Source organism: Colias croceus, chromosome 22 (genome assembly GCF_905220415.1).
Source record: "Colias croceus chromosome 22, ilColCroc2.1".
NCBI lineage: Eukaryota > Metazoa > Arthropoda > Insecta > Lepidoptera > Pieridae > Colias > Colias croceus.
This window is the reverse complement of record NC_059558.1, coordinates 1,547,809-1,571,936: the sequence shown is the minus strand read 5'-3', so window position 1 is coordinate 1,571,936 and position 24,128 is coordinate 1,547,809. Positions and strand designations below refer to the sequence as shown.

At 35.5% G+C, this 24,128-nt stretch overlaps 1 protein-coding gene across 1 annotated transcript in view; it reads right to left on the bottom strand.

Annotated features, from left to right (window-relative positions):
• The window catches only part of LOC123701635 (mediator of RNA polymerase II transcription subunit 15-like), a 34,349-nt gene that overhangs the window by 5,029 nt on the left and 5,192 nt on the right, over positions 1-24,128 (bottom strand). The window contains exons 3-16 of the mRNA XM_045649120.1: positions 22,159-22,259; positions 17,968-18,112; positions 17,376-17,470; positions 15,859-15,990; positions 9,071-9,283; positions 8,176-8,269; positions 6,996-7,086; positions 6,250-6,495; positions 5,513-5,598; positions 4,739-4,826; positions 3,816-3,883; positions 3,281-3,364; positions 2,065-2,189; positions 693-781 (exon numbers count right to left, since the gene is read on the bottom strand). Coding sequence (XP_045505076.1) covers positions 693-781; positions 2,065-2,189; positions 3,281-3,364; positions 3,816-3,883; positions 4,739-4,826; positions 5,513-5,598; positions 6,250-6,495; positions 6,996-7,086; positions 8,176-8,269; positions 9,071-9,283; positions 15,859-15,990; positions 17,376-17,470; positions 17,968-18,112; positions 22,159-22,259 — 1,657 coding nt within the window. The remainder of the gene's footprint in view (positions 1-692; positions 782-2,064; positions 2,190-3,280; positions 3,365-3,815; positions 3,884-4,738; positions 4,827-5,512; positions 5,599-6,249; positions 6,496-6,995; positions 7,087-8,175; positions 8,270-9,070; positions 9,284-15,858; positions 15,991-17,375; positions 17,471-17,967; positions 18,113-22,158; positions 22,260-24,128) is intronic.

Here is a 24,128-nt window from a genome sequence, read left to right as displayed (position 1 = left end):
CCTACCAGACCGAGACATTTGTTATTTCGTCTCCACCGGGAATCGAACCCAGGACCCCGGACCCCCGGTGCTACGCTCACGCATAAACCACTGTACCAATGAGCCATGGTCTTTAAGTATAAAAATAAGTATAAGTATAAAATCAATCAGAATGAAAATATTATATTATAAAGCAGTGTGCAAATAAGCATGCGGGGATAAGCTGAACAAAAATTTTTAAAGAAAGAAAGATATCTAAAGTCCGGTCGCGGAGCAGGAAGAATTTCGTACAATGACCTCTTTACCTACTGACAGTGGTCACAAACATTTTTGAATGAAGTGCAGTTTACATGACATATTTGGAGGAGAAAATGTTTTTTACTAACTTATTAAATAAATGTCCTTTATTCATTTACAATACTTATTAGTTACATTTTTTTTTCAATAACCACAATATATTATACGATACATTTTGTCGTGACTCAAGGTCAATAAAAAAACCACATGCAATCAAGAACAAACCTTACGCTCTCAGGTTAAAGGTTTACAATCCCTGAGGACGGCGGTCATTGCATCTGTGCGAGCAAGACACATTATATTTACTCGGGAGTGACAGTGACAGGTAATAACAGGTAAATGTACGAAATTCTTTTAGTTCGCGTACGGACTTTATCTATCTTTGTTATAAAGATATTTATAAATCTTTTTCTTACCCGCGCCATGTGTAGCCGGCCAGGGTTTCCTCACGAACATGTTTTCGACAATCCTATCGATGTTATCCTTTTCAGTTGAGTTCACCGCTCTGAAATTTAAATGGAAAAATTATTTTTGTTTCTTTCTCTTATTATTAATAATTAGAATAGTTATAATTAGAATAGTATTAAAATATTGCTTTTCGCGGTTTCGCTCACGTAAAAAATATGGTTAGGACCATATTTTTGTGGATTGTCGAAGAAGAGGTATTGTGTCATTTTTTTCAACAGTATATTTCGTCAATTGTGTCTTTTACGTGTCAGAAGTGAAACTTCTTTGGCAAAATTCAAAGACAAACACAAGACAATTGAATTTCGTCATTTAATGATCGCACTGGTCATTCAATCAAATAGCAGATTTAACCAATTGACTGCGACATATACACACGTACCTATCGTTAAGCTAACGCTCCGGTCGCAACTCAATATACAGGATGTCCTACTATCGGTATACGAAGCGCAAAGGGATTTGTAGTTTTGCATATTATACTGATCACGTAAAAAAATAATTAAACAACAAAATTACGTCCAAATTTTTTTGCTTAATTTTTCCTCAAAATCGATATTTTCTTCTCTAGTTTCGCGCAGCCGGCATAATATACCGCTTCGCTAATGTGAGCAATTTGTCTATGAAAACATAATCTTAAACGATACCTCACGTGCAAAGTACCTTAAGGCGGCAAAGTCGGCCGGGTTGCTCGTTAGGGTTGTACACATACAGTTTTAAGAATTCATCTATTTGAAAAAAAATGGGTTTAGAATTTTATAAGTATTTTTTACGTACTCAGCGTATGCAAAACTATAACCTTCTTTGAGCTTAGTATACCAATTTTCGGACACCCTGCATACAGGGTGTGAATATCCACGCTCACCTATGACTCCTCTCCCGCTCCGGTCGGTGTAGCTCGTCATGCCGGGGGGAGCGGCTTGTAGTGCGGCACCCTGTGTGCAGCCAGCCCTACAGGATGTATGGCTGGTATGGGTGTATACCAGGGTGTACCCACCTTTCTTTTTAAGCTATTGCATTGCATTATCGCGGGCCTTGAGCGCGGGGACCGAATCGAGAAATTCCGTAACGAAAAAATCTCACGCTCCCCACTCCGACGGGCGGAGGTGTGGCTTGAAGGCATAGCATGCAATAGCTTTACCGCGGCAGTCCCCGAGTGCCACACGTCGTTTTTTTTTTATAAGTAGTGGGGAAATCTTCGTAAGATACCCGCGGCCCCCGGGGAAGGTGCCGGGGGTTACGTTCCCCACTATGTTCCGTCGAGCCGCTTTAATGATGGGGCCGCGGGTATTGGTTGGAATTGTTCCGCGAGCAGGGTGTACCCACCTGTCGGGCCGCACGGGCCGGTCGGGCCGCACGATGGGTATGGCGGCGGTGGGGCGGCGCGGGGTGCGGGCGGGCTGCTCCTGCTCCGCGCACGTGTAGTACGTCACAGCCCCGGGCGGGGCACCCTGTGTGGGGGGGGGGGGGTTACATTACATTTTAACCACAAAAATCCATACTAATATTATAAATGCGAAAGTAACTCAGTCTGTCTGTTACGCCTTAACTACTGAACCAATTTGCATTAAATTTGGTATAGAGATACTTTGATACCCGAGAAAGGACATAGGCTACGTTTTACCCTGAGACAATTTATCTCGAAAATCCCACGGGAACGGGAACTATGCGGGTTTTTCTTTGACTGCGCGGGCGATGCCGCGGGTGGAAAGCTAGTCTATACATATAATAAATCTGTAGAAGGGTCAATTCTGTACATTGATAATATTGAAAAAATAAATAGTGGGTTAAATCCATCTGTGTTACTGGATCGATAATAACCCCAAATATGTGATTAAAATTTTTTTGTCAGTCTGTCTATATGACGTGAAGACATCACGTGAAAACTAAGAGCCAGCGCGCACGAGCAACTTTGTCTCCGCAACTATTTTGTCTCTCCCATCAATTTGTATGGGGAGTTGCGTCGCTACGTGCGCGCACTTTCATACTAGTCCATGGGTGGGAGAGACAAAATAGTTGCGGAGACAAAAAAGTTGCGGAGACAAAGTTGCTCGTGCGCGCTGGCTCTAAAGGTTCGATTTCGATGAAACTTGGTATGATTATACATTATTAGCCTGGGCATAAAATAGGATACTTTTTATCCCGGAAAAATACGTAGAAAAAAATCTAATCTTAATTTTTCAGTTTTATCGACGCCACGCCTCCCCGACTCCTATATAAGGACGGCGTTCCGTCGACGCCGCGCGATGCATATAATACGTCTTCCCAGTTCAAAATGAAGAAATAAAGCATCCACGCGGAGACCGACATCCGCGCGGACGGAGTCGCGGGCGGAAGCTAGTCACTACATAGTATAAAGCAAAGTCACTTTTTCTGTCCCTTTGTATGCTTAAATCTTTAAAGCTACGCAACGGATTTTGATGCGTTTTTTTTAATAGATAGAGTGACTCAATAGGAAGGTTTTAGTATATAATTTATTAGGTTTTAGACAAAGCGGGCGAAGCCGCGGGCGGTAAGCTGGTAAATAAATAAAAGAACTCACATAATTATGGTGTGGATACATTTGGTGCGGATACTGCGGCGGCTGGAACATCGCACCGCCGAACACCGGTGGGTTACCGCTTTGCTAGAAAAACCATTTTATTTATAAAAATGTTGTTTAAAATTTAACAAATTATAAGCTTAAATATTCTTCGACAATTACGCTTTGCACAGTGAAAATAGAATGGAGATCGGTGCAGTAGTTTTTGTTTATAATAGTTTATCGCGAATAGGTAGATGCAGTGTAGGATTTTGTTTCATTTTATAGTGATAATAATATTATATTTTGTATGTAGCGATAGTAATATTATAAACTTTTTTGGCGCTATAATCTTAGGTATTAATTTTTGAGAAAGTTTGTTAAAATGCATTGATTTTCTTTTTTGGAAAACTATAAACTATTAAAAAACTATACTGTTGATTGACTTTTTTTAATGGAAATGTTAACCTAAAAATATACATTTGTCGGGTAACAGAATGAATATAAAATAATATATTTATTTTGTATTAAATTAAATAAATACAACTTTACTCACTTGCATATACTGTGCGGGCATCATGGCGGGCGGTGCGTAGCCTTGAGCGGCTTGTATCTGACCTGGAACTAAACCTTATTTGTATTTACATAGAGTATATAATATTAGCATAGTTGAGAAAATCCCTACTTATATTAATACTAGTGGTCCGCCCCGGCTTCGCCCGTGGTACCTACATGTTTAAACTATCCTATCTATCTCTCAAGTTGGATCGAACTGCACATGGTGTGCGAATTTTATTATAATCGGTTAAGTGGTTTAGGAGTCCATTGAGGACAAACATTGTGACACGAGATTTATATATATTAAGATTATAAATGCGAAAACCGGTTAAACCTCTAAACCGATTTTGATGAAATTTGGCACAGACAATCTTTAGACCCTGAGAAAGAACATAGGCGAAATATGTACTACGGGCGAAGCCGGGGCGGACCACTAGTAGGAAATAAATTTAAAATTGATCCTTATTCGTATTGATATAGAGTTTAAATCGGTAGGGCAAAACAAAAAATCGATCTAACTAAACACAACGGGGATATTAGAAAAGAGAAAATTAACTATATATGTTACTAGATTTCCGCCCGCGGCTTCGCCCGCGTCTTCAAAGAAAAACCCGCATAGTTCCCGTTCCCGTGGGATTTCTGGGATAAAAGCTATCCTATGTGTTAGTCCGAGTTACCCTCTATATTATGTGTGCTGATTTTCATTGTAATCGGTTCAGTAGTATTTGTGTAAAAGAATAACAAACACACACACATCATGAAATTAATCGCACATATAGAGGGTAACTTGGATTAACACATAGGATAGGTTTCATCCCGGAAATCTCACGGGAACGGGAACTATGCGGGTTTTCCTCTAAAAACGCGGGCGAAGCCGCGGGCGGAAATCAAGTTCTAAATATTATAAAAATATAAACTAACCTATATTATGCGGTTGCGGCATATTGTGCATGTTGTGATGCGCGTGCGACACTATCTGTTGCTGCTCCATCATGCCGAGACGCACTTGCTGAAAAATACACATTTAATTGGATTTTTATATTTAATGTTTTTTTTTAAGCTATTGCATAGCTTCTAGGGCGGGCCTTGAGCGCGGGGACTGAATCGAGAAATTCCGTAACGAAAAAACCTCACGCTCCCCACTCCAACGGGCGGAGGTGTGGCTTGAAGGCATAGCACTTTTTTTACTGGGAATAGGGAAGCGCTTGACCACAATCTCGCCTGATGTTAAGCTGAGATGTGGTCTAAGATGGTACGCGCTTCCCTAGAAGGTACCTGTTCACTGTACGCCTGAAAACCTTATTCCTTCATAAATATTAATATTATAAATAGCATGTATGCTGAGCACACGTGTCAGAAGTGAAACTTGTTTGGCAAGATTCAATGATACCAAAATCGTCGCCTCACTCCACGACGTGACGGTATTGCCATGACGCGACGGCGTTGTATAAAACACTCATTGCAATGAACACCTTATTCTGTGGCAGTAATGTTCAAAGTCGTTGTCATCGCCTATTAGAAAACTCTGCTTAATCCATGCGTAGGCAGAGTTTAGTTTCAATTTTTGAACGCAATTATGAGTTTAATTGTTTATTGTCTATCAATCATTACATAATATATTTGGAGAGATTTAAAACAAAATCTAGGGTATATAAATATTAGGTTAATTAATTAATCTGTTTATTTCTTTAATACCTGATGCATCATTTGCTGCGGATGTATTTGTGGAACGGGACTTCCCTGGTGTTGGTTGTTGGTTTGATTCCCGCCTGCTACAAACTCTGCGAATAAAATATATAAATTAACGAACGTTTTCCTTTTTTTTTTTCTTTATTAATAGGCAATGCTGTTGTCGGCACTATATGTAGATTAAATTTAAACTTTGTCACTCAGAAATAAAGAAGTTTTCTAAAGGGCTACTGCTTTTTAAAGGGAATATGCATAAAATTTTAAATGGCCTAAAATATTTTTTTCTCGAATACTTATTATCGTAATATTATAATGAAAAGGATTTTTTTTATTTACTTTTTATTTAAACCCCTAAAATAATATTCAAAAAGTGCAAAATAAGTGAGCGAAATTCAAACTGCCAGAACGCGCCACCACTGGTCGAACGAAATGTGACGTCATTTGACACGACATTGTATGAATCATCACTCCATACTCCATAGTAAACACCCACTGGACGTGTCATGTGACGTCACGCAAAGCGCGCGCACAATGGCGGCGTTTGAACTGCTTACATTTTTTAAAAGTTTTAAATTTCATTTTTAAAAATATCTAGAGTATTTTGAAGCCCATTAATATTTTTTTCTACTTTATAAAATAGTAAACTATTAATTTAAGACAATAAAGAAAAACATGAATATTCCCCATTGTTTATTGAAACCAGTATAAAAAAATCAATTTAACCATCAAGTTCAAAAACTCACCACCATGATGTCTGTACTGTTGATTCTGTTGCGGCGGCTGTTGAGTCTGTTGCTGTTGTTGCTGTGGCTGTGGCTGAGGTTGTTGCTGTGGCTGTTGCTGTTGCTGTGGCTGTTGTTGTTGCTGTGGCTGTTGTTGTTGCTGTGGCTGTGGTTGTTGTTGTTGCGGTTGTTGCGGCGAATACGACTCGGTGAGCGGACGCTGTCGTAGACTGCTGTAACGCTTGCTACCGCCGCGGGCTTCTGGACCTATTGAATAATTATACTATTTTATTTTGTTGTTTATTTAGTTTAGCTATATAGAACATATTGTTAAAGGTTGATATTAGTGTATTTTTTTTTATTTGAACATAATTGTTGAAAATTTGTTTTTTTTTATATTTAAGTGAATAAAAGGTTATATAAATAAATACTTTGTTTCTCAATTAATATTTAATATCCATTATAATAAAATTTCACCTCTAGCAGGTTGTTGCGGGTGTGTTTAACGTGTCGCCTATTGCTGAACAACAGTATTTTAATCAACTACCATTAAACACAATCCTGTTGTTGCTGCTGATACGTCGCCTGTTGTTTTGGCAACAACACTGTTCTATTAAGATGTATCTAATTACTAACTCGTATTATACATATTTTAAGAATATCTCACCGCTTTCTGGTTGTTGTCTCTGTTGCTTTTGTTGTTTCTTGAACAACACTATTCTTATAAACTCGTAATATAAATTAAGTATTTTATAAAAAAATCTCACCGCTAGCAGGTTGTTGCGGTTGTTGGCTCTGTTGTTTCTGTTGTATCTGTTGTGTCGCTTGTTGTTTCTGCGCTGCGCTACTCGGCGGACTCTGCGTGAGATAGAACGGACTATACATACGATTATGCTATTGCCATGTTACTTTTTAGCTAATTATTTAATTAACTTAAATGGTATGGGGGAAACTTATTGGGGGTAGTTTTAAAAAAGTAAAATAGTAGCTCAAAAAGACGGGTAACAGTTTCCATTTATAAATGAGGTAGACTAAGAGCTAACGCGCACGAGCAACTTTGTCTCCGCAACTATTTAGTCTCTCCCATCAACTCTATGGGCTAGTAAGAAAGTGCGCGCACGTAGCGACGCAACTTCCTATACAGTTGATGGGAGAGACTAAATAGTTGCGGAGACTAAAGTTGCTCGTGCGCGCTAGCTCTTAATCTACCTCATTTATAAATGGAAAATGTTACCCGTCTTTTTGAGCTACTATTTAACTTTTTTAAAACTACCCCCCAGCTAAGCTCTAAGTTATAATACATAGATTATACAAAAATATGTTAAGGAATAAAGTTAAGACTAAATAATAAGCATATTAATATAACTTTAAAACCTTAAATAACCCACCCACCACCATACATACCATTTATTTGACAAATGAAGTAAATATATTTACATAAAAACTTCAAACTTTTTATGAAAATAGATATTCAGTGATTTTTTTTACCAATAATTTATTATAATTAGATCTTAGTATCCTTAAATTGTGAGTTTTGGATAATAAATATTTCAGGACTATTTTGATACACGGCACAATCTGATCCCATACTAAGCTTTCGCTTGTGTTATGGAAACCAGATGGCTGATAAACATACATATATAATTTTTAAATAAATACTTATATAGATAATTAACACCCAGACACAAAGAAAACATCTATGTTCATCACACAAATATTTGCCCCGGGTGGGAATCGTACCCACGACCTCTGGCTTGGAAGGCAGGGCCACTACTACCAACCAAGCCAACCAGCCAGTCGCTTAATTTAAAGATGGTAACATAAAAATAACTAAAAATAAATAATCTTGAAACTTCAAGACAACTTGTGAAATATCAACTCTATTAATACATACATAAAGTATACAAATACTAAATAATTAAAAATTAATTAAATAATAATACAAACCTGTGCGGCTGGTTTCTTTTTACCCAACTCAGTTGGCACCGGCCGCTGTTGAGCCACTGCATTCACTTTTCTCTGAGGCTGCGGTGCTCCTTGACTGTAAAGAATCCATACTAATATTATAAATGCGAAAGTAACTCTGTCTGTCTGTCTGTTACTCAATTACGCCTTAACTACTGAACCAATTTGCATGAAATTTTGGTATAGAGATATTTTGATACCCGAGATAGGACATAGGATAGATTTTACCCCGGAAATCCCACGGGAACGGAAACGATGCGGGTTTTTCTTTGACTGCGCGGGCGATGCTGCGGGCGGAAAGCTAGTATACAATATTTTAAGTATAAATGGAATGTTAAATTGAATAATTTAATTAAATTTATGAAGTTTACAGGATAACTTATTTATTTATTTATTTATTTATTTCAGACACATAGGATCCATATAAAATTGTTTATGTTAGTGAAATGAATTAATTAAAATTTATATTAGTATACACACAATGTAGAATACTGAATAATGTCCCGGTGTCCATTGAATAATTTAACTACAAAGTATAAAACAAAGTCGCCTTCCACCGTCTGTGTAACTGTATGCTTAGATCTTTAAAATTACGCAACAGATATTGATGGGGCTATTTTTAATAGATAGAGTGATTCAATAGGAAGGTACCCCCCGGGGGTAACTACGGACAACAGGTACAGTTAGATTCAAACTTAATGGCGGTTCGGAAGTTAGCTGTGAATGCATGTGCGCGCAGGTATCTGACCCTTAACGTTCCCGAAATATCTAAAATTGTTTTCTGCGCATCAGATCGTTCGATGTTCCGAGCCGCCATTAAGTTTGAATCGTACTTTAATCATATTTATAAAAAAAAATTACATCACAAATCACTTACATATTATTAACAACCGTAGTTGTAATAGTGAGATTCTCGAGCGGTGGCATTTTATCCATTTTATCCTTAACGGGCTTGCTTTTAACCGCAGCTGGTTTCGGTTTAGTCTTCGCTTTGATGGACGCGTTCCTTCGTAACTGTGAACCATTTTCTGATGATTCGTTGGACGCTGGCTGGGACTTGGAACGGGGTCGTGGGGCTCGTGGTTTTCTTCTGAAATTTGAAAATATAGTACTATAGTAGAGCCATTTTAATAGGCAACATTTGACAGTTCAACAAAATTCAACCACGTAACCTAGTAACGACGACATAGAATAACATGATATTTCGTTTTGTTAGAACTGCACATTTGCTTAACTTTTTTCAATTACGATTACGTATTTATAATAATAATGACCGATAGAAGTTATTTTAAGATTTCATTTTACTGATAAACCATCCTAAACATAATTTTATTTTATTTTTATTTTATTTATTTAGGTTATCCAACATCAGTCACAACAATAATTAGAGCTAGGGTACATAATATAACAAAAAAAAAAGACAATTGTGACAAACATTTACAGGATAACACAACATGATTAATGAGTCAAGTCACTATGTGGTATACAAAGCAAAAAAAAATAAATAAATAAAAAGTAAACAAAATCAAGATAATTCCTTTAAATACTTGCGGATTTTATTACAGCTGTCGTGAAAAATATCAATAAAATTGGCATGCTCGTTAACCAACTTACTTAATCTACAAATGGGTGAATTTCGGCCAAATACGGTCCTACGCAGAGGAGGAGCCAAAGGTGTAATTTTATTACGCGGGTACCTAGTAGGAACTCTGAGATTAAATTTATTTAATAGTTGTGGACAATCAATTTTATTCTGGAAAATTTTGGTGACAAAAATAATATCCGAAAATATAAAACGGTTTTCCAGAGATATAATGTGAAAATGCGACAAACGCCTCTGGTATGAGGTGAGCCTTTTGTGAGATAACCTGCTAGAGAAACTCAGGTGCCATAAGAATTTCTTTTGTATACGTTCAAGTCTTAAAATGTGAGTCGCGTAATGTGGTCTCCAGACAACCGAACAGTATTCAAGAACGCTACGTACGAGACTGTTGTATAACATAATCTTCGTTTTGATGTTATGAAATCCTTTAGAGTTTCTCACAATAAAACCCAACATCTTTGAAGCACGATTCGTAACATATTCAAGGTGATTATTAAAAGTTAGCTTGGTATCAAATAGCACTCCCAAGTCTTTAGTGACAGAATTCTCCTGGATTACCTTATTGTTTATCTGATATTTAAAAGGAATAATTTTAGATTTTCTAACAAAGCGGATAAAAAAGCATTTTTCAGTGTTCAATTCCATACCATTGCTACAGCACCATAAGGCTAGCTTATCAAGGTCCTGTTGTAGTTTCAAAGCATCCTCAAAGCAATTAATAACTCTACAGAACTTTAGGTCATCAGCATACATGAAACAACGAGAATTTTTTAATATTTCTGGAATGTCATTAACGAAGAAGTTAAAAAGAACAGGACCAAGGTGCGAACCTTGAGGAACTCCCGACGTAACATTGTGTGGCGAAGCATCAAACCCGTTAATAGCAACAAAGAATGTACGATCGCTTAGGTAGGAATTTATCCACTTCAAAAACAACGGTGAGAGTCCATATCCACATAATTTTTGCAGCAAGATGTGATGTGGAACCCTGTCAAAAGCTTTGCTAAAGTCAGCGTAAATAGTGTCAATTTGTTTATTCGAATCCAGCTCGTGGGTAATGGTTTCGGTAAACTCTGTCAAGTTGGTCATAGTAGATCTATGCTGAACAAAACCATGTTGATGAAAAGAGAGAAATTGTTTGAAATGGTTAGTGAGAGATGGACAAATGAACGACTCAAATATCTTGGCAAAGGTGGAAAGAATTGATATGGGCCTATAATTATTTATTAGTTCTTTTGGACCAGACTTATGTATAGGTATGACCTTAGCCAGTTTCCAGACTGTAGGGAAGAAACCAGAACTCAATGAACAGTTAAAGATTTTTAAAAGAGGCTGAACCAGATTTTCTGCGCAAGCAACAATGAACTTTGGATGTATGCCATCCGGTCCAGCGCCCTTATAAACATCGATAGCCTTGAGTTTTTTTAAAAGAGGCCCATACTCAATATGCGGTAACGTCAGAAGAAGGTCGTTATTATCGGAAATTATAGTTGATGGCTGCTGTTCTTCAGGATTGGGACCCCTCTTCGAATACACAGATCCAAAATAATTGGAGAAAAGCTCGCATACTCGAACACTATCCGAGGAGGTTTCATCACCTAGAGACATAGTAGGTGGGTATGCCCCATTACCACCTCGTTTGGACTTAATATATGACCAAAAGTACTTGGGGTTAGAATGAATTTTATCTTCCACAGACCTAATATAAAGATTATAGCAGTTATTTGCAGTTTTAGAACACCTAGCGCTTATTATATGCAGTTCAATTTTATCTCTAGGATTGTTGTACTTCCTATAACGCTGTCTTAGTTTAAACTTCTCCTTCAACATTTTTTTAAGATTATTATTGAACCAAGGAGGATATTTATTATTTTTGGGCTTAATTTTAGGCACATATTTATGAATAGTATTCCTAATCTTAGCATATAAAATATCTAACATTGAGTCTACGCTATCAAGGTCGCAAAACAGTTCATTCCAATTACAATTGCTAAGATCGTTGTTAATAGACTCGTAATCTGCTTTAAAGAAATTGAATTTACAAGCTAACCTATTATAAGGGAGTTTCGCTTCAATTTTATTAGTTATTACTATATCAAGAGGAGGATGATACTTATCAAGGTTACACAGTGGAGACACAGACTCAACGACACTGCAAAGGGGCACGTTATTAGAGATTACTAAATCCAAAATTCTATTTGTTGAGTTAAGGACATTGTTGTGCTGCTTTAAATGGTTTAGAAATAAGAAGTCGACTAAAATTTGACAATGGTTGGGAGCAATGTATTCATTCGTTCCAACTAAGTCCCATTTAATATGACCCAGATTAAAGTCTCCAAGTATTAAGTGACCATACGACAATTCAAGTAACCTATTACAATTATCTAAGAAATGCTCCAGTTTCGAACGATCCACCGGAGGAGGTAAATAGACGGCACATATTGCAATATGACGAACAGATTGTGACAAAGGCCAGTCCAGTATAACCCAGAGATCTTCAAGCTGAGTTTCCTATTCAGGCTTACGTCTCGATGTAAATTTTGAGGAAACAGCAATAAGTACCCCACCTCCATCCTTTTTTGATGAGAAACTGGAATCGCACCTATCCCTTCGATATACAATATAACGGTCGTCAAAAAGCTCACTACTTTTGATATTATCATTTAACCAGGTCTCTGTAAGTATAATTAAGTCATAATTAGAGCATGCCAATTGTCTGAAAAATTCGTGGGTTTTAGTTCGTAAGCCCCTAGTATTTTGATAATACAGATTTAGCGTACCAAATTTAAATGAAAACAATCCACATACATCAATCAAAAAAGAAAAGAAAGAAAAATATATATACTCGTTCTTAGTCTAACTTATCTAAAACATTAAAGTTCTGGACTAGAATATATGGGGCTTCCTCATTCTTCCTCATAAAAATACGTCCACCCCGTATCCAGACAAACTTGTATCCCTTTTCTCTGGCTCTTAGACGAGCTGCTGCGTGTAATCCTTTATAGAATGGTGATAAATGTTCACTAACGTATATAGTTGATGGATTTCCTGAAACCCCAATAAGGCCGCTGTTTATTCTATTTTTATCATGCTTTTTATTATAATTTTGAACCGCAGCTATGACTTGATCACGAAGTCTTGTAGATGACAATTGTACAATAACAGATCTAGGACGGGGACTAGTCTTGTTAATCTTTGAGATACGGGTACAATGAATTATGCTTTGATCTTCTAAGGGGCAGCCAACAACATTACCAAGGTTTTTAATAATATGCAATAAGTTCTCATTCTTATTTTCGGGTATACATTGTATCTCTATGTTATTCTGACGAAGCTGTTGTTCTATTTGGTTACAACGATGCTCAAGACTAGAAACTGTATGTACCAAGCCATCGTTTTCTTTCTCAAGAGCGGAAATTTTTAATTGAGACGCGTCATAATTCTTCTTAATGTCTTCGTATTGATCACTAATAAACATCATAGAATTCTTAAGAGCCGTAATTTCATCCTTTAGAGGTTTTAATTCATTATTAATTGCGTTCACAATGTTATCATTCATTTTTGCGAACAAATTATTTAAGGTATCCTTTAAAACCTCCTGTACGACATCCTTAATGTCTTCGCGTGTAATAGTGGGAGACACATTAACCATCGGGGGAGAGTTGACAGCCTGTCTTTTATTGCCTCTGATGGTTGAAACGTTACGTAGGGGGGTATTATCATTATTTGATGCTCTTGGAATTGCCCGCACACAGTCGGGACAGCTCCAAACGGAGCGCATTTCAGGACTAAGCGAGGCTTCATCAAGACCCATACATGCAAAATGATAATTTTTGTCACATTTCACACAAATAATGTAAGCATCTTTATTTTTTTGATGCGGCGTACAGCATCCCCAAATATTATTATTACTCATTTTTGTATTGATTTTATAGCCACTATTATAAATGCAACAATATTTAAGCAACAATAAATATGATACGTGTCTTCGATAAAGATGTCTATGACGCTGTCGAAAAGGCTTGTATCTGTTCCGTCGTTGATTGTTTATAAAGTAACTTGACAGATTCAAACAGCGTTGGGACAGGTGACATTTAACAGAAACAGATTTGAGTTCTAAACATCCTTCAATAATAAATTCATACCAGTATAGGGCTTCGGTACACTGATGATAAAACTTGAATTCCTTGGCTCAGCATGCAGGTGAAGATATCGCCAAAATTTAGAACTGCCCGCAGTTGGTTTTCGGTAAAATGTGTCTTCGAAATGTTTAAACACTTTTTGTCGAGTTGTGCGACGTTCTGATTTGAAGATTATTATAGGAAAGTATCAATTCCTCAACACCAAACAAACTCCAACAAACAGCAAATCAAACGAAGGTAAAAAAACAATTTTTAAGGTAATTAAGTACAGAGCGTGGTGAACTTGACAGACGTGATACCAAAAAAAAAAAAGTGAATTGAAAATAATAAACAATTTCTGAATTGAAGAACTGACGTCGCTACAATTTTGTGTCAATAAACCTTTTTTCTTTTTAAATACTAGAGACGTTACTCATAAAATCGAAATCTGACATCTAGAATCGAATGCATTGATTACTTGTGAATAAAAATCATCATAAATTAATAAATTCGATTGACAAATGTTTCAAATCCGTATCGATTAATACACTTTAATCGATGTTTTTAAGCAGGTTACCTCTCTTCGAAGATAAAATTGATAGACGTCAAATGTTGCCCATTAAATTGGCTCGACTATAGGATATAAATTTATAAAGAATAGAATAAATTCGATCGCTCTGGCGGGTCACGAGTGGCTGAATTGGTAAGGCATCCGCCCCGGAATGGCGCGAAAGCACGGGTTCGAGTTCCGCCTCGTGATCGAATTTTTTCTATTCTTTATAAATTTATATTTATAAAGCATTTGAATGCCATTAAACCAAAAATATGAAATTCAATAGTATTAGGATATTTTCATGTCAACCAATATGAAACGTTATTTCATTGATTACAATAGTGTAACGATGGAAAGCGGTCTGTGTTGAATTTGAATTTTTAGTTTTATAGCAATCAAATGTTTTATAATGTTTTATTCTCTTTAAAACATTATCATTAAACAACATAAACAGAATATTATAAAGTTGCAGAAAATTTTCGCAATATATTTCTCCAACTACCCGCATTCAGCGCCTCATTTATAAATTCTCGAAATACCCGCACTTGCCGCCTTACATACAATCTCTTCAACTACCCGCATTATGCCCCTTCTATTTAAACATCTGCAAGTACCCGCATTCTGCCCCATGATTTACAATTTCTTCAACTGCCCACAATCCGCGTCTCATTTACAATATCTCCAACTACCCGCGTCTCATTTACAATATCTCCAACTACCCGCGTCTCATTTACAATATTATGTCCAACTACCCGCACGCGCGCAGTATATAAGCGACTCACCCGGGCCGGTTGGCCGCACCGCACTCCTAGACAGACCCGTTAGTACCGTCAGCAACGCTATCACGTGCGTCCGTCCGTCATTAATATCGCTCCCGTTGTTTTTGGTTATGTTATTTGATCGTTTTGTTAAGTCTGATTATTATTGTTAAGTTTTATATATTTTTTTACCGTTATTAGCGAGGCAGTATCCATTTATAAATGAGGTAGACTAAGTTATAATACATAGATTATACAAAAATATGATAAGGAATAAAGTTATGACTAAATGATAAGCATATCAATGACCTATTATACTAGTAGACGCGGCATACGCCAACATTGCACTAAAAACAGCGTAATTAATACATACCTACTTACTAACGCATTATCACCAATACAGTTGTTCTCTCATTCACTCTCACGCACGAGACATAATACATGTCTCACTCATGTACTTCGTAATAACAACTGCCGATTAAAATATAAAAAGAACGTCCAGCCACGACGCTGAATGGTGCGTGACTAAGTGAAACTCGGGCACTTAGCTGAGTTTTTTCTTGCCAAAATAGAGAGCGGGTAACGTATCTAGCTTTTTTTATATATCATAGAAGCATATTCATGACTCACCCGGGGCGGTTGGCCGCAGTGAGGTCGGGGAAGTCGGACGGGCTGGGCGGCTTCTTGTGCGCCGCCTGCAGCGCCTGCCGCCGGTACGCCTCCTCGTCCTCCCACGTGCGCGTGTACTTGTTCGGCCCGCGGCTGCGAATGCAAATAAAACAAATAAGGAAACACAGAAACCGAAACTGAAGAGTCTGTTTGAACGCGCTAATCTCAGGAACAACTGGTTCGATTTAAAAGTTCTTTCGGTGTTAGATAGCCCATTTATCGAGGAGGGCTAGAGGCTATATATCATTACGCTAAGACCAACAGGAGCGGAGCCACGCGGATGAAACCGCAAAGCGCAGGTAGTTTTTAATGTGAAAAATGTGTCTGGTCTTTGCGGACTGCAGCGGTAAAGCTATTGCATAGCATCTTTCAGGGCCGCACCGCTCGTTTGTCGAAGGTGGGTTTTTGATTTATTTTCCTTACGGAATTTCTTTATTAGCTTGCCGCGCTCAAAGCCCGCGATAAAAGCTATGAAAAAAAGATAAAAAAAGAAATCTTTAAAATCGGTATTTTTATTTCTTGGAGTGATTTTCATTAAAGAAATATGATATTTTTTGTTGTACCTGTTACTGCAATTATTAGGGCAGCGTTCTTTTCAACATTAAGAAAGTTCAGCAATTTACGATACAATGAAAATGAAAAATCAGTATCAATCAGCACACTTCATCCTGACTATAGAAGAATCTAATCTAAAAGCAACTATAAAAACGAAAGAAAAATAAACATATGAGAAATCTATTTTATGTGCGTCCTATTAGAATCATTTCACTAATGTAATATATAAAAATTTACAATAAAAAAACTGATCTCTAACATATCAGCTAGTATTATTATGCAAAGAAATAATTTAAGCATGAAATGAATGCAATTTCACCTATTTAAATAAAGCCGGGGGAAGAACTGCGATGAAAAAAAATTATGACAGATATATTTTATTAAAAAAAAAGGCAACTTAAAATCAATGTAGCAATTAGTTTCTAATCCATGTACAAATTTGTGCCCGAATAAATCTTATTAACGAAACATGCATTTTATAACAAAAATAATTTTTATATATAAAAAAAATATATAAAAACATGCAAAGAGATAACCATTTAACTGACCGCCATTTTCTCGACCTTTATGTAGGTAATGCGTGTAAAAGTGTTAATTTTTTATTAAATAAAAAGAAATAAACAAACATCCATACTGCTTTGTTGAAAATGAAATGATCAATGATAGAAATACATAGTAAAAATAACTTAGATTTTTTAATACTTAGGTATTATTTTTTTATCAAATTAAGAGGTTATAGAACGATAATTCTTTGATTTATACGTAAAATTATAATTTACAAATTCAAACTCAAACTCAAATTATTTATTCACAAATTTCAATAAAAAAATAATAACCAGCTTCTGTTTTTTTTTTTCTAATTCTCATTTAATTGAATGGTATTTCATAAAAAAAATAAACTAAAAATCTGTCTATCTACATACCCGTAACGCCTGTTTCGTCTCGCGTGCGGCGGCGCGTCTTCATTTCGTATGTCATACCCGTATATGGCAACCAACTCGTCACGGGATTTTGGCGCCTGTAAACACATTTACAATTATTATTTATTTAATACTAGCTTACCGCCCGCGGCTTCGCCCGCTTTGTCTAAAACCTATTAAATTATATACTAAAACCTTCCTCTTGAATCGCTCTATCTATTAAAAATACCGCATAAAATAATAATTAACATGAATTTAAAGGAGCAACTACGGAACTACCTGACCGTTCTTCTCTCTTTTCTATATATATAAAAAAGAAACTAGTATTCCTTGGTCACGGCATCACGCGTGAACGGGTGGACCGATTTCGATAATTATTTTTTTTATAATATTCCTTGAACTACGAGGATGGTTCTTATGGAAAGAAAACATAAACATGTACCACAGGCGAAGCCGGGGCGGACCGCTAGTTTCTTCATATAAATTGCTTTCTGAATCGGTAGTAAATGGTTAAACTATGTTATGACGATTCAAAATGGTGCTTCTAGAAGAATTCTAATTGAATAAATGTTTGATTTGAGTTTGAAATTAATACCTGTTCATTTTCATTATACTTGTCGTGCGACCACTTATTCACCGTGTCGGACTTGCGCGGAGCCCTACGGCGCTCGGCGGGCGCTTCGCCCCCCTCCTTCTTCTCAGAGGTTGTCTCTGATGTTGTGTTGCTCGATTCTTCACCACTGAAATATTTTTTGTGGAAAAATTAGCATTTTTTTTGACAATTCTACTATCCTACTAATATTATAAATGGGAAAGTTTGTGAGGATGGAAGGATGGATGTTTGTTATTCGTTCACGTAAATACTACTGAACCGATTACAATTAAATTAGGTATGAAGGTAGCTGAAGATCCAGAAAAAGACAAAGTCTACTTTCTAACCCGGAAATCCCACAGGAACGGCAACTATACGAGTTTTTTTTTTTTTTAAAGGCGGGCGAATCCACGGTTGGAAATCTAGTTTATTTATTTATTTATAATATAAAAATGAATCGCAATATGTGTTGGTAAGCGCATAACTCGAGAACGGCTGAACCGATTTCGATAATTCTTTTTTTATTATATTTCTTGAAGTACGAGGATGGATCTTATGTAGAGAAAACGTAAACATGTACCACGGGCGAAGCCGGGGCGGACCGCTAGTTTATTTATAACATCGTTTACTAGTAACTAATTTAATTTTTCTATAACGTTTCTAAAGTGCTTTTATAAGAAACCCAATTGAGTAAAATATTAAATGTTCCAATTAAGAAGCTATGTAATACATGCTAAGCTAAATATGAAACGCATTTGGTTATTCGCAAACAATTATTGTTATAATTATACGATTTGAAAGGATAATTTGATATTGATTTAAAACGTAATTTATTACGCGATTAGGGAAGTGAAATGCGTTTTATTTTTTAGTTATTATATAAAACTATCGTAAGTTGTCTGTACATTTTCAAATACACGAATATTAAATAACAATGTGAAGGAAAATATTGTTGAAGTTTTTTTTAAAGAAAAAAATTTTTACTGTTTAGTTTTTTTTATGTAAATTTATTTAGGCTCGTTTATAAGAGTAAAATTTTAAGGTCGCGTCATGGCAATTCTGTCACGTCATGGTATCAGGTTACGATTTTGGTATATTTGAATCTTGCCAAAGAGTTTCACTTCTGACCCGTGTGCTCGGCACACACGCTCTTTTCTTTGTACCGTATTTTCTTTCTCATTATATTTATACCCAAATCATCAATCACATCCTCAACAGTTCTCTCATATTAAGAACTACTAATATTAATTCTACTCATTATTAATTCTTTATAAAGTATCTTCGTCTTTTGTACATAAGTTATACAAAAGTTATATTCTTCAATTGAAACTAATAAATAATGTATGACAATCGTAACTTTTCATTTAATATGGATATGCATGTTATCCCCAAGTCTCTACTGTACAAATAAATTTAATTTAGGGTTGTCACCCTACCCGTTTTGACCGCCTCCTTGGTACAGTGGTTGACGCGTGAGCGTAGAACCGAGGGGTCCTGGGTTCGATTCCCGGTGGAGACGAAGAAAAAAAAAATGTCTCGGTCTGGTAGGACACAGAAGGCTGATCACCTACTTGTCCCTAAAGAAAAATCGATCAGTGAAACAGATGTATGCATAATGCATCTGCCCCTTACCCCACTATGGGGACATGGGACTTCACTTACCCTACCCGTTTTATGCTTATTAGTTACTATACTGCAAAAGGGTAAAATATTCATGGGTCGTCGTAGTTGTGGCTAATGTACTGGTTGCTTTTGAATTTGCTTTAATCAATTAACTACCATAAAAACACATCACACAAAATATTAAAATATCATCAAGTTATTTAAAATTTTGTATAAACTATTTAAAAAAATTCAAGTTAATATCTTATTAAAACGCGCTACGAATTAAAAGTATTTTTGTTCAGTCAGTCAAAACGTCGATTATTTTAAAAATTACTTTAAACTATATCATTCTATTATTATACTCTACTTATAAAGAACAAAAAATGCTCAAAAAATTATAACAATACTTTGTTGACAGCCCTGCTGCTATAAGAAGTACAAAAGATATTAATGTGCCTAGTGGAGTGTGACAATGGTACGCAAACTTTCTACATTACAATATTGTATTACGTTTGCACACATGAATGGACAGATCGGTCAGCGAATTTTATATATGTTTAAGGGATTTGTTATTTCGAAAATCCTACTAAATAAACGTGACAATTTTTCAGAATGTACGAATGTTTGTTTCCCTTTAAAAACTCAAACGGATCTGCTAAACGGATTTGGACGAAACTTTACAATAACATACATGAGAATTACATATGAGGTATAGAAATACTTGAATTACCCCACGGGTTCGTTTGCAGGTGATTAATTACGCGGCAAAACTACGCTATACAATTTTTCTTATAAGTAATTTCAACTTCCAAAACGGAAACAACAAATTGCCATAACTATAATAATGCACTGATCTTACTTGTCTACATCTGCTCAATAAGCATAAAAGAAAAAAGTTATGTCGTTTCTATCGATGAAAGATTTTTCTTAATTAGGTATTCAAGTAGTTTTTAAGTTTTACATAAAGGAAAGTAATAATGTCCTAGAAAAGTGTCTAAGTTGTATACCTATATAATATTATGCTGATAATTCCTGGATTATAAATAACGCAACTAAATATATAGTTATTATTTTAGAAAATTAACATGACGTTTTCTTAGAAATGAAAGTAAACAATTTACATAATTTTTTTGAAAAATAATTAGCCAGCTATATTTTGGCATATCACAGATAAGTGAAAGTAACTACACCGGTTAGGTTTTTGTGATCCATCTTTAAGTGATTTATTTTTGTTTTTCACGAATGGATATTGTAGTTCTCACGAAAAAAGTCCGTTTATAATTTGTTAAGTTTAGCTGTTAGTACTATCCACAAACGCGATTTTTGAATAATATATTATTTAAAAAAATTCCTCTCAATTAACAGCCATCAAATTGTTTTAATTGTAAATCATAAGGCTGCGTTTCCACCAGATATGTGCCGGGATGCGTAGTGAAGTACATGCTTTTAAAGAACCAATCCTGTCGCTTTGTTTACCTTGTCTCTATCAGCACAGCTCTGCTGGAACCGATACTATTGGTTCTTTACAAAGGGAACTATATTTTCTATCACCAAAATTTATATTTGTCATCAAGTTGTATCACCTAATAAATAGATCTATCACCACGAAATATTTTCGTTCTCAGATAAACAAAAATTGTTCCCAGGTGTGAATTATCAAATTAATGTTAATATGTGTGTAAAATAAGAGATCGATAACCAATAAAATAATATTGCATTACATGAATATAAACCTCGTTCTTATAATAACAGTTTTATTACTTAAATAATAGCTCTGTGCTCAGATTGGTAGATCTGTCACCAAATAAACCGATTATCGATCCCTGACTGCGACGGCTTTTTATTTGATATTTTGTCACCAATACAGTAGTAACATTTTATTTCGTTCAGATATTAAATTAATAGTATTTAGCGGAGACAAATTGGCAATCGGCCAGAAAAGAAAAAGGGGGCGCCCTTCGAAATCCAAACCAGCGCAGATTATTCAGTGATTATTGTTTTTTAACAATAAATATTGATTATTTTAACTTTAATTACCTAAGTTTTTTTATCTACAATTATGCTAACCATTAGCCAGCTATTAAACCAGAGCTGATTATTCAGTGGTTATATTATTTTTAAGAATAAATATATTGATTATTTTAACTTTTAGTAACGTAATATGATTTATTGGTGATCTCTTTAAATTAGTTTGCTTAAATACTTATTAGGACACACCTATTATAATACATACAAAAACATTTATTTGGTACTAGACCTTATATCTCAGGATTTTAGGTGATTTAATGTGGAACTGATTTTGCATTATTTGGTGACTACATTTTGGTGATAGATCTACTATTTTGAGGACAAACCCTATTATTTATGGAACACAAAACTATACTATTTAAATTGGTGATAGCTTAAATGATACCCCTTTACAAACACATCTCTCGCACATCTCTGGTGGAAAAGCACCCTAAACAAAACTAACTGCGCTCAAAAATCAACTCTTTAGTCATTTCCTGTATAATATTCGCGTACAATTAAACTATACAAAAACTAATATGTTCACAAATTACTAAATACATATTATGATTTAATAATTACCTAGCTGCTGTACGGTCATCATGCTCGTAAAAGGTTCCACGCTTGGGTATGTACTGAGGGTTACTTCTGTCCTCGTCGTCATCCACACGTTTTTCAGTCTCCTGGAAAATAATAACAGTTTATTATAATAAAAGTTATAGTATGATGAGAATGTATGACAATGTATATAATAGTTTTTCATTTAAAAAACAAATCAAAGTAACTCATTGGTTAGTGCTTCAGATTTTGTTCAAAATTTTAGGCAAATGTGAAACAGTTGGTCAAGGCGACGCGTCGCCCAGTTTTGCGGAAAACGCGGGTTCGAGCCTCGCGATCGAAATTTTCTAGTCTAAAAATTTTTAAAGGGTGAAATAATTTTGTCTCACATTATAACAGAAACCAAAAATGTAAGCTTTGTGTCTTCTCAGTACGAATAACTATACACACCGGCACAATTAGCGAAACAAAAAAAAAAGTGAGACTATGTGATAATAACGCATATATTTGACGAAAATGTAATTCGATACAAAATAACAAGTTAATGATTAACATCTTTTAACAACGACTTTGAAAAGTCTTCGTTATTTTTTATTGAAAAATTAAGAAATTTGAAATAAGTGAAATTTTTAGATGATTATGAACCATCACAAAAAAATAAAAAAAGTAAGCATTAAATGATTTGACAATAAAATTAAAGCAAAATTAATAACGAGTGTTTCCCCCTCTTGCTCTGATTACGGTTTCCATTCGTCTGGGCTTGCTACAGATTATGTTATCGATGATTTCTTGAGGCAACCGCTCCCACTTCTCAAGTAATTCGTTTCCAAGTTCATTCAGATTGTTGGGGGGTGGCATTCTGGATTTAACCCTTCTTTTTAGCAAGTCCCAGACATGCTTTATCGGATTCATATCGGGGGAATTTGCTGGCCACTGCATCACCGGTATACCTACGTGGCTCAGATATGCCTGTACCGATTGTGCACTATGAGCACGAGCATTATCTTGCATTAGAATAAAGTAGTCACCAATAAATGGGGCAAATGGTACAACATGTTCTTCTTAAATGTCTCTGATGTATCTATCTGCTGTCATGGTCCCTCCTGTGACTATCAATAACTCCGTGCGAGCTCTCAAACATATCCCTCCCCAAACCATTATCGAGCCGCCACCATAAGCCACTGTGTGTTCAAAATTAGACTATATTTGGCGTTCTCCTCTGTGTCTCCATATTCGCAGTCTCCCATTGATCTGTTTTAAAAGAACTCTGCACTAATCAGTAAAGAGAACCTGCTGCCATTCGTTCAAATCCCAGACGATGTTCTCGCGTATCGGTTTCTGTTCCGCTAATTGTGCCGGTGTGTGTATAATTACACCAGTACCTTTTTATCATTAAATAAATCAAAATACTAAAAGGGTTTTAAATTCCTGCACAATTTTTTTAAAAAATTACACAGCTATTGTAAAATAATTATCATTTTAAATAGCGTGAGAGTTGCTTAAATGTATTTATAGCATGAATTTACAAATTACAGTCATAAATCATTTCTTTGTGTATATTCTTATACAGCGCATTAACATAAATTAAACATGTACAAAAATATATGTAGAAATCTGCAGTATAATTAAGTAAATGCAGGTGTATAACTATATAATTGTATATTTTTCTTTTTAGAGACATAACACAAAGAAGAGATAACTAATGTCATAAGATAATGGAAGGCTTTATCACTTTACAGAGATCTCTACCAAGAAAATATACAGTTACTTGAAGTTAAAGAGAAAAATATAAACTACTAGCTGTTGCCCGCGACTTCGTCCGCGATTAGGTCGTTTTTCGTCATTCGTTGTTTAAAAAAAATACGTGACACTTTATTTTAAAATTTTCTTAATTATTGTCTCTTATAAAATTTAACTACATTAAAATTGAACACTCTGATAATAAAATCTTAAAATCTGAAGAAAACATGAATGTGGTTTAAATTCTACATTAC